The sequence below is a fragment of the Gavialis gangeticus genome, unplaced genomic scaffold (genome assembly GCF_001723915.1).
Source record: "Gavialis gangeticus isolate Ggan-Ray unplaced genomic scaffold, GavGan_comp1, whole genome shotgun sequence".
Taxonomy (NCBI): domain Eukaryota; kingdom Metazoa; phylum Chordata; order Crocodylia; family Gavialidae; genus Gavialis; species Gavialis gangeticus.
This window is the reverse complement of record NW_017729024.1, coordinates 23,501,647-23,513,300: the sequence shown is the minus strand read 5'-3', so window position 1 is coordinate 23,513,300 and position 11,654 is coordinate 23,501,647. Positions and strand designations below refer to the sequence as shown.

The window sequence follows — 11,654 nt, the reverse complement described above, 5'->3', positions numbered from 1 at the left end:
CTCTAATTATATCAGTTAAACGATAACACAGCAGGCAGCTTGGACACAGCTACTGCTGGGATCTGCTCCTGGGGCCTTTTGACAGGGCAGGAGGAGGGAGCAGCAAGCACAGCCAGACAACATAACCCATGTGTTATTAGGTGGCTCACTGTTTTCCTCTTTAACCTCATAGGCTATGGGTACTAGTCCCCCCTTACCCCTCTTCTCCCTCCTCCCTTCTGCCTGCCCTGCTGCCTTCCGGTTCCTGCTGGGGGGCACTGCATGGCTTCCCTTTCCTGTCAGACTGCGCCCCATCCTGCTCTAAACAGTAACGTTGCTGGTTATCACTGAGCTTATTGGTTAAATGATTGATCGTTTAATCTTTCACACCCCTAGTTGTACAATGTGAGTTGGGCAGGAGAACTGTTTGAAATAGCTGAGCTTTAAGGTGGAGAATTCATTGATTGTGTGTGTGTGTGTGTTTTACTTGTAGAATGCCCTCAAGAATGGCGAGTGCTCAGAACCTTCAGACAAACAAGAACAATGCTCTGGAACAAAGAGAAAAAATAATAAAAAGAACAGAAGTAGAAAGAAATGCAATACGGCACCACTGAAACAGGTCATTTTAACTGCGTACCTTATAATTCTGCTTCATATTGCACACTTTTATGCTCATATTTAAATTTTCTAGGAGGGGGGAGGTTCTCACCTGAAGGTAAGGCTTAAACTGTGTTCCTCAATGAGTTTTTAAATGTGATATTTATAAAGGTCTGCTCTACAGGCCCACTAGAGAAATGGATCTAATGGCTATGAAAGAACCTTACTGGGGAGAGGAATATATTGCAGTGACTGTTCAGAAAGATCTTAGCTGAATATGTGATGATCTGGATATTTGTTAAAACTTGAAGACCAGAGTAAAATTTAAATATTGAGAAAATACTCTTTCCAGAGGTCACACTATAAGCTTTTTAGTTGTCTCTTACTTCTCTTGCAGTGGAGAGTTGGTGACAACTGTAGTGCAGTTTGGTCTGAGGATGGAAACGTGTACCTAGCAACTATTGCATCAATTAATCAGAAAAGAGGGACATGTGTTGTTGTTTACACTGGATATGGAAACAAGGAAGAGCAAAATCTGTCTGATCTGCTTCCTCCAAATGATGCTGAAAGAGTTAGTGAGGAGCTGAATGCTGCAGAGGTGAGAGGACAAAAATGAATGATTTAATATTCCACTAAAAATGAGCAAAACTCTTAATTTCTGTTTCATTTTTTGACTTCTGTTGTAGAGCTCAGCAGGGTATGTGGGAACTAAAGATCATTGTTGTTTTAGGTGAGCCTGAATCTGAAGGCAGTAGTATTATGTATACTTGCGCTGGGGCAGAATATACTTCTGTGGTTCTTGCTTCATTCTCTACTTTAGAGAGGAATTGGCACTCAAATCCAGAACTGAACCCAAATCTTGTTTCTGCCAATTTTTCACTAATATGGAATATGTCTATACAGTGCAGGGGAACTTTAAGCCAGCTTTGCATGCAGAAGCCCTGAAATCAGGAGTACAGTTGTTAGCTTTGTACTGTGCCTAGGTTGCAGATAGAAACAGCTATGCTAGGCTTCCCTAGTACAAGGTTTAACATTAACATAGCTGTGCTGCTTCTGGATCCAGAGCCAGTGCGTGCACAGTTAGCTCAAGGTATGTGCATGGTGATGCATTATGGTGTTTACACATGCCTTTTTGTTGGAGATGAAGCAACTTTGATAGTGAAGTAATAGACTAACAGTTTTTTATAAAGCTGTTACTTTGCCTGCATAGCTTGCAGGCTTTTGGCCCTTTCTACAGAGATCACTAGGCAGTATAATGGTTTGCTTATGCTATGCTTTCTAGTTAACGTGGAGAACTTTGTGTCTGAGCAGGAAGTGTTTGCATATGCATACATCCATGCTTAGGAAACTGTTGCACTAAAATGTCCTGAAGTCACTTTCTGAATTTTAGATTGTCTATATTGTCTTAGGAGACAGTATGAAGAAGCTGAAAGAATGGGAGAACCTGACGTTAAAATGAATGACTGCTGAGGGAAAAGGGATAGTGCTGTAAAGAATGAGCAAATACATAAAAAGGAACAACTGTGAAGTGCCTTGGATGTAAAGACAAGAAGCTTAGCTCTAATGAGATAGAAAAGAAGATGAACTTCAGAGAGATGAACTTCTTTCAACTTCATTTCTGCTCCCTCTTCTTTGGTCTCTTTTCCCTACACCAGTCAAGATGTATTAACTCCTTCCACCCAGACAGCCAAACTGGGTGGAAGGAGTTAATACATCTTGATTGGTGTAGGGAAAAGAAACCAAAGAAGAAGAGGGAGCAGAAATGAAGTTGAAAGAAGATGGGACAAAAGGGTTTTTTTTTTAACGATAGGGTTTCACACTGGAATTTGGTTTGACATTTGCTGTGGACTTGTGGTCAATGTAAGTTGGTACTGGTTGCCAGACTTCTCATAAAAATACAATTTTTTCTTCTAGAATGAAAATGAGACTCTGTATTCAACAGATGAAAGTGAAAAGTCTTCCCAGTCACCCAGAAACAAGCACAACTGCACAAAGCCAAAAGCTTCTCCCTGGAACTCCCACTTCCCTCTGCCACCTGCAGCTTCAAGCCTGGGAGGGGTAAGCATATAGTTCTAACTGATGGGTATCTGCAGCAGTGTCTTCTAGGCTTGATGTAGTTTGCAAGTCTAAGAAAGCAGGGTCCAGTTTGCTGCTTTCCTTGGGATACTAAATTGCAGCCTTTCACAAAATGTTAAGAAATACTTTTAAATGCTTTTGCTTTCCTTGGAGTTTGGGCCTAGTATTGCTGAACTTGAGTAGGTTCCTTACAGTTCTGAGAACTTTGTGGTTCCAAATGGCTGGTGAAAAAGTAAATGTCTTATTGTCTACGGGTGCACCAATAAAAATTTTCTTGGACGATACCAGTATCTGATGATTAACCGACCATATTGGCCGTCCCACACGTGTCGCCCACTCACCCACAGCTCCTACCCACAACCCCACTGCTTGTGCTGCCAACCTGGGCAGCTGGGGCTGATCCTTGTACGGACAGTGGTGCTAAGCGCGTTTGGAGCCCCAGAGCATGCCACTGCTTCCATGTCAGCAGGGCCTGTGCTGCTGAGCTCCCATGGCTGCCAAAAAGAAGCAGCTTTTGCAAAGGCGCCTGGTATCCAGCAGAGCAGACTGTCCCTTGTGCAGCACCATACCCCACCTGCATGCGGCCCATCTCTGTGGCAGCCTTGGCACTCAGACCCCTGCTGCGTGCACAGTGTTACCATGGCAGCAGCAACCAGTAACGGTGCCGTTGTTGCTGAGTATGGCATCCTGTGACCACTTCCAGTGCTCCCTCCCACTGCTTGCTGGGACCTGTAGTCTGCTGCGGGCTCAGGCTGGCAGTGGGATGCAGGAACTGAACTATGCTTGCCAGGGTGCTCTGGGTACAGAGCTGTAACTATTGGCTGCAATGATTAAAACAAAAAAAAAAAAAGCCAATAGCTGATAATACCATTTCTCCTCTTATCAGTGCTGATTTGATAGCCAACCAATGTACAGGTGCACCCCTATTGTTTTCCTGTCATTCTATGTTACTCTGGGTTTGTTTTACCATAAAGATCAATTTAATTTACAATTTTTATTTTAGATTGTATCCTCCCCGGTGGGTGATTTAATAGTATAAATGCCAGAATTGTGTAACTTGCGCCTGTGGTAAACAGAGGTAAAATTTAAATGTTATGGAAGTCCACTAGAATGTTACTGTTGACTTCATTGGGGCCATGACTTGACGCCAAGCATTTATGTGGATCAGTGGCTGGAAACTGTGGTCTGTAGGGTCATGCAGGTGATCTTGCAACTCATCTCTGCATCCCCTGAGCACCCTGTTATGAGTTAAACATAAGGGGATGTGGTGGTGTGCAAGAAATGTTAAGGGCTGCCAGTGGTCTGTTGGTATAAAATGTTTGGGAAACAGTTACTGGTATAGATTCCATATAATATGATAATGTAAGCAGAAACAGTTGGCTTTTATTTTCAGAATATTGCAACTTATGTGGAAGATTTCTAAATCTTGTTATTTCTTTAGACAAAATAATCTAAGAGCCCATTGCTTAATTTTGAACTAGGGGAATAGAGATGTGAGAGAGAAGTATGTGGTGAAGTACATATTTAGTATTTAAATGTACACGTGAATTTTACCACCATTCATCTTAGATCAAATGTGATCAGGTTTCTGTATGTGGGAATATTAAATATAATAAAAGTTTAAATTTTTCAAGTGCCTAAATTGAAATTCTTTTAAAAATGTTACCATTAATCTTATTTTAGATTGCTGATCTTGAGCAGCTTTCTTTACGGACCCTATTCTGTGTTTTTTTTGCTCAGTTTAGTGCCTCTTGAGTCAGGGACAGTTGTCAGGAAACTCGATTGCTGCATACTTTTCTATCGTGGATTTGCCAATTTGTTGTAACTTGTTATGCTTCTTAAGTTAATGTTGTGACTTAAAAAAGAAATCTTAATTTTAAGACCTACAATCTGTTTCTTCTTTCATTCCAAATTTTATTTTCTGTTCTGTTGTTTCAATATAGCCTGGATCAAAAACCAGTGGAACCCTGCCTTTTTTATCAGGCTGGCCTCCACCATTCCCACCTGGACCACCAGTAAGTAATAGCAGTAAAACACAGGAGCTTCAGCTGATATTTTTCATATGTATACTCCCTTATTTTTTATCCTAGGCACCTGGACTAATACAAATGCACTTTTTAAGTAGAAATAAGTTCTTATTAAGGTGTTCATGTGTCCAATATCAAAGTTCCAGATAAGCCAAGCATAGTTTTCAATTCCCCTTCAGCATCATGGCTTACAAGTTGGTATTCAGGGTCATAAGGAATTAAACAAATGTTTCCCTTAAAATACCTCCTGATGGACATACTGATCTTAATAGCTACATGTGGGGAAAATAGTATTCATTCTTTTGAAAGCAGTGTCTTATGACAACACCAGACCTTACTTCAGTCTCATATAAATATATCAGAATGCACTTCAGCTGTTAGTTATTTGTCAGAAATTCACAGTATTTGTTCTTCTTCCCTTCTCCAGTATGCACGAAGTCAAGTCCGTTCACACTTTCTTTTGTTAATCTTCTAGCTGATTCCTCCACCACCACCTATGAGTCCTGATTCTCCTGAAGATGATGAAGCTTTGGGAAGCATGTTAATAGCCTGGTACATGAGTGGTTATCACACTGGCTACTATCTGGTATGTAACATGTCTTGTGTTTGAAATGTTTCATATATCGTCTAGCTTTGTTCTGCTTATCTTGCTAAAGAACAGAGAGAGGAGTGTCCTTTTGGAACTTTTACGCTAATGTTTGATAACCTGCTTTTAGAGGTATTTTGTAGTGCTTTAGTGTTTGTCTTCTGAGTAGCAGAATAAATCAGTCCACTCAGCTCTGCCTGTGTGGATGGAGTAAGTCTGGGCTTGTTCAATATTTGATTCTCTAACTACAGTCTTCCTACTCCCCGGCACTGGTGGGTATAAGTATTGGAGATCAGATTTGAGTCTTATTTAGACTGTAAAATTGCTGAGTCTAGCAGTACTGCTCTCAAACACTCCAAGAGTACATTACTACCAGGACTGGATGCAGAGCAGGCATATCTGCATGATACCAAGGCAGAAGCTACACTGGGCACCATATTTTGAAGGTAGTGCTGCTTGGCACAGTAAGTTTAAGGTCTGGAAATGGCCTTAATCTACCTACATGCACTGATCTAGATCTTTTCTGATATGTGGCAGTTGTAATGTATTGAGAGCCCATGCCAGTGGTCGGTGAAGGCATACAGGGTATCCTTCTTGCACTAAAAGAAAAAAGTAAGGACTTGACCCTTCAAATATGCTAATACATGACAGTTTTATTCAGTAATCTGTTACAATATTCAGAGGTGGACTGAATCTGGGCTTCAGATGTTTCCTTAATTCACCATCAGTACCAGAAGTATTAAACATATATTGAAGTATGGAGTTAGTTTGGAGCTGCATCCTGAATTCTCTTTTTACAACAGAATCTTGTTTGTACTCAAAAGGCAAAAAAGCTGCTCTCTGTAGCTAAGAGATTAGAAGATTTGGCCCAAACTTTTTGCACCAATGAATACAGCTTCAGTATTTTTTAGAACATAAACTTTTAACAGACTCTTCTTATCTTGTGTCCCTAGGGTTTAAAACAGAGCCGAATGGAAGCTGCCTTGGATAGACACCCAAACCCTAAATAATTGATTGTCTATCGCTATTTTGATGGATTGTGAGTATGACAAATTTATGCTAAAATCGAATCTTGCAGTTCATGAGCATAACAGTCACCAAACTAAGCCACCATCTTTTGGAATTACAGCTTGCATTTGGGCACCTAATGGTTGGGTTCTGTGGCCTCTAAGCATATATCTGTCTGCTTTTGTCACCATGTAGGCCAGTGCTTGTCATTAATTTGCTTGGTGCCAGTTTAAATTAGGCTGTGAAAGAGCTTTGCTGCACAGGCCAGAAACAAAGGATTAGTGGCTACTGTCACTAAAAGTAGCTTCTGTCACTCTGGGAAATCAGAGTTCAATATAGTACTGTGTGATCAAGAAGGACAACTGTTTTTGGAAACAAAGGGCATGTTGATCAAAATGTGTTTAAAAACCAAGCTTTTACACTCGTGTAAACAAGTAATTGTTTCTCTATGCATGTAGAATAGGAACATGAATGTATAACATTTGGTTTACAAGACAGGATTAACCACTGGCTTCTAAACCTTTAGTTTTCTGTTTGGTTGGTTTCTTTCCTTTCCTACTTGTGCTTTGGTCTGAAATTATATCACTATGATGCAAACATATTTTGCTGCCTGCATCCTAACACTTATTTTAATATCTGTATTTGTTAAAGAATTAGACTTGTGACATCCAAAGTTTAAGTTTAATCTTAAAACAACTTTAGTGTATGCACTTATGCCTTTATCATCTAATTCTTGTTTTTCTCTTGAAGGCAGGTACAGTTCTCTCCCACGGAGAGGGGTAAATCGTGTGTGCAGTTGGCTGGTAATGAAGATCAAAGTGGAGCTAATAACTTACATTTTGCTAATAGTGAGCTGCCTCTGACTATTACTCTGAGAGATCAAACTGGGTGTTAAAAGTAGTCATTCATTAATTGTTAAAGGAAGCCAACAAGATAGGGAGAAAATGCTGCTTGCTCCATTTAAGCAGTTGAAGGCTAGTGGTCTGGATATTAAATATTCTGCAGATCACTTATAGTACATTAAATCAACATAGGTATTTCCATTTTGTCTGTCTTGTATCTTAAATTTTTAAATACTTAATTTGTTATTATCTTAAGTACTGAACAGAAGTGAGAGGTACAGTAATGTTACTGGGATGGATGTATGACGTTGACTGCTTGTGGCAGTTAGTGACAGGTCGAGAATGGTATACAGACACATTCATAACCTGTTGTTATGGGTAGGATTAGAACTTTGAACATAAGGCAGATAAGCAAGGGAAGGCTCACTTATGCTGTGTCTTGTTTCAAATGTTTCTGAATAAAGTCATACTTTTCAAATTTGGGATTGTTTTTTAAATTTCCATAAATAAGATTATATTACATAAATAGCTAGGGACTGAACTTGTTCTTCCCTATGTTTTGGATGGCATGTATACATTTTAAAGATATAATTAGTGTAAGATTGTAGTGTATTATACTCTGTGGCAGGGGCAAGGGAAAAACCAAACCGCAGGGATCCTGTGGCAATGGCAAAAGCCCCATGCCACCAAAAATACCAGTGGTCCTGCTGAACACCAAGCTGCAGGGACATGGCGGCAGCAGCCAAATAGCTGCGCCACCGGCTGCCAGTGCCTGCAGCCCCCAGGGACCCGGGAACAGGAGAGCAGCAGCAGGTGTGCCACACAGTGAAACTTTGGTGTCCAATGGTGTCCTGTGCCACAGCCAGCTGGGGCCCAGGGGCGAGCCAAAGAAGAAAAGCCGGCACTGGCGTGGACACATTTTGTAAGCATATGCCGGTACTAATTTAGTGCCTGGGGCAGCGACACACAGATAAAAGCCCCATGCTCTGGTCCAACACCAGGACTGGAAGATAGTCCCCAGAAGCCTAGGGCACGCTGTAGGGCGAATGTGGAAAAGGTGGAGGACTACGGATGGTGGCAACCCCCATGTGGGGAGCTACTTCTACCTGCTGAGTCAAAGGAGTTCCCCCAGACATCAGGAGGGGTGATGTGAGAGCCCTCCTGGGGAGAGGGTAAAGAAGAACAACAATAAGACCAAGGACGGTGACCAACATCAATGCCAGGTCTGAGCAATATCAACGCAACAACAGGTTGGGGCTAGGTGGGGTGTAGGGGAGGAGGAGCCCCCAAACCCTCACACTACCAAGTGACTGTAGCTGGATACCACTGAACCATGTGTAACATCAGTCCCCAAGAGAGGTTTCCATCAAGGATATGGCAGTGGGTCAGGTAACTGGTGCCAGAACAAGTGGTTGGCCCACAAGCCTGCAGTTGACCTAGGGCAACCGAAAAGTAAGCGGGGAGCACCGGACAGGCACGGGTGGTTACATGCACCCTTTGGACACCTTAAACATCCAATTAAAATCCTTGGGTTTGGCTTTTTGTAGTTGGATTATTTTTCTGAGCAAGTAACAGTACAAGTTTCCCAAGTTGAAGTAAGAAGTGATAATACTGAAATCACTGATTCTTTGAGAAATAACTGCATCAGCCTTATTCTTGGTGAATATTTTCCATTCTTGTTGTGTCAAAATAGCAGCAGCCTTAGGAGCTTTTGCAGCCACCGTACCAGAGGATGCAAGAGGCAGGGTGGCCTTAATCTAATCACCAGTAATACCATTATAAGACAACTGACTGAATCGGCAGTAATGGAAGATTGGCTCTGACTCAGTAGACAATACACAGAGGAACTAGTTACTCTGACGTAAGCAGTGGTTCAAGAGATTAAACACAGATTCCACTCTCGATGACTATCAGGCAGTATCATGTCTGGAGAGGTTTAAAACAAATCCTGCTTTAAATAACTACTGAAAGAATGACCTTGTGAAGCCTGTATAAGACTAGCCTGCAGGAAAGGAGCACGAGGAACTGAAATGGTCTGAGACTAAAAAAGGAAGGCTTGCTTTAGAGCCCAGACTCCACAAAGTTCTTGCTCCCCTGCCAGCCCTTGGTAATGTGCTAAATCTATTTTGCTTGACGAAAAATTTTGGTGTAGAAGCAATAACCCCTTAGGACATGCAATTGTGACAGGGTTCTCTCTTAGCCCAAGGCCATAAGAAATTGGTGATAGTTGAAGCTGCTTTATTCTTCAAGTCCTTAATACATAGCAGTTGAGGGCTCTAAGGAAGCAATCATGGCCCTGAGCATCTTCAAAGGAATCCACTCAAACAGATGGGGGAACATCTGCACTAAGAACAGAATAAGAGATTCAATTCCAGATAATCCCTTTATTTTCATTAAAGAAATCCTACGGAGTTTGGCAATATCAGTCATAACTTCAAGGCCAACAATATTTCCTTGGTTTTACATGTGGTTATAGGGAACCCTTCTCTTAACACAGGGAATGTAACCATTAATTGAACATTTAAATAGAAGTTTGACCACCATAACTGAGTTCACAGCTGATACTTAATTTAGGATTCTATATAATACATGGATCGTCTATCTTCTGAGAGAGCAGTTAGGGTTACTGAAAATTGGGGACATTACTTTCTGCATCTGTCCTGTTCTGCATCTATGACTTCATAGATACTTACATTAAAAAAAATCATACCGAGACTAAAATAATAAGAGGCTAGACTGTTTCTCAGTAAATAAAAAGCAGACAGAATTGTGGAGGAAATGGTTAATATAGTAGTTTCAAAGTGCTTGAGGTCCTGCAGTCCCACATGGTGGATACTCAACTGCTGGGAGATGAGCCAAAGTTCAACTTGTTTTCACTCGGGAACACTAAGTTATCCCACAGATGCTGAGCTGAGAGGTGTAAGGGCTTTTTGTTTTAATTGTCATCATTATGCTATAGTTCATAAGTCTATCCATTTCACAGCATCTCATCTCATTAGGCAAATCATATGTGAAATATTTTCTAGAAAGTGTAAGTGGATCAGATCAGAAGGCTAGCATCAGTCTGAAAAAACCCATGGTGACCCAGCAGTTTGTAAAAAGACTCCATGTTGCACACTAAGTACATATTGAAAGAGACCCATAAAAGCTTTTTTAAGAAAATGTTGAAATGTTATACAATCTAGTAGAGTAAAGAGAGGAACAAAGTCTTGTACATGGCAACTGCATTGGTAGGTAAGCAAGTGTGGGGTATTAACACAAGTTTAGGCATTTTGTTAAGTATTTGGTCTCTGTTAAAATGTACAGTGACCAGTGTTCCCTCTAAGCTGCGTGCGTGTGTGGCTGCGCACAGTAAAAAATCATACTGGGCAACAACGGGGGACCTGCACACATCTACCTGCCGGCCAGTGGGGGGTGGGGGGGAAAACACACACACACACCAATTGCAAGGTGGACTGAAGCAGCACACGCCGAAAGGGGGAGGCAGACCAATTTGGGAGTGGATTGAACTGGTGCACTCAAAGACTGCTACACCTTAGAGGGAACACTGGCAGTGATCACACATGAGTACAATATTGTGAGGTAGTAAGGGTTTCTAAGGGTGATACCTTTTATTGAAAAAACATGTAATTGGGATAAAGTTAGACAAACTTGAATGCAAAACATTCCTTGTCAGTGAGATCTGACAAAGAATGTCTTGCATTCAGAAGCTTTTCTAACTTCATTCCAATTGCATAGTTGGTCCAGTAAGTCAGTAAAGCCTTGCCTCGCATAATTTCTGGATCATCACAACTAGAACATCACTCTTAAGCATTCTTAGTTATTGTATTAGCATACATCTATATTTGCCGAAGGTAAAGTATTGTCAAGTGTTTATCAGAGGTCCATAATGCATACTAAAAGAAAAGAGCCAAATTGACAGTCTCCACCACCTTTGGTGAAAAGTCTTGTGTAACATTGCATTGTAACATACAAAAAGTGGCTTAAAAATATGAAAATTATTAAAAAACCCGAGGAAAAAAATCAGTGAAGATTCATTGTGCACCTCTCAGTCTCTTCCAGCCTTAGTTTTCTATGATTCAAAATAAATTTGGACATTCTGAGCCAAAGTGTCTCTTTCCCTGTAATCCTGGCATTCTGACAACCGTTATGTTTTGAAACTGGTTGAAAGGTCACAGTGTGTCTGGAAATTGCCTACTTAAGACAGGAAAAAATACTTAAAAGCCCACTTAAAATAAAAATAAAGTTCAGAAGAGGTCTCTATATACATTATTTCAACAGTTTAAATTAAAACATGAACTAAGTGGCAGTATTAGCCAGGAACAAGTAGTTGGACATTATCCTGAATTTGGGGTCACTATGTAGTAGTCCCTCAGAATAGGAAAAGTTACAGTCTAGGATACCTTGACACCTCTTACAACATCTTCAGGAAAAGAAACTCCCCACTGCTTAACTGTTCTTGCAGGCCTTAATAAATCCCATCTACTAATCTTCATGAAAGTTTCATTTTTTCAGTGAGCCCACTAAGTGGCTTTTTTA

General features: G+C 40.9%; 1 protein-coding gene across 1 annotated transcript in view; it reads left to right on the top strand.

Annotated features, from left to right (window-relative positions):
- Nucleotides 1–7,597, top strand: part of SMN2 (survival of motor neuron 2, centromeric) — a gene marked incomplete at its 5' end in the record, with an annotated part of 13,799 nt that extends 6,202 nt beyond the window's left edge. The window contains 7 exons of the mRNA XM_019518189.1: nt 473–598; nt 974–1,174; nt 2,491–2,634; nt 4,596–4,667; nt 5,155–5,265; nt 6,219–6,304; nt 7,024–7,597. Coding sequence (XP_019373734.1) covers nt 473–598; nt 974–1,174; nt 2,491–2,634; nt 4,596–4,667; nt 5,155–5,265; nt 6,219–6,275 — 711 coding nt within the window. The remainder of the gene's footprint in view (nt 1–472; nt 599–973; nt 1,175–2,490; nt 2,635–4,595; nt 4,668–5,154; nt 5,266–6,218; nt 6,305–7,023) is intronic.
- Between the last annotated feature and the right edge of the window lie 4,057 nt (nt 7,598–11,654).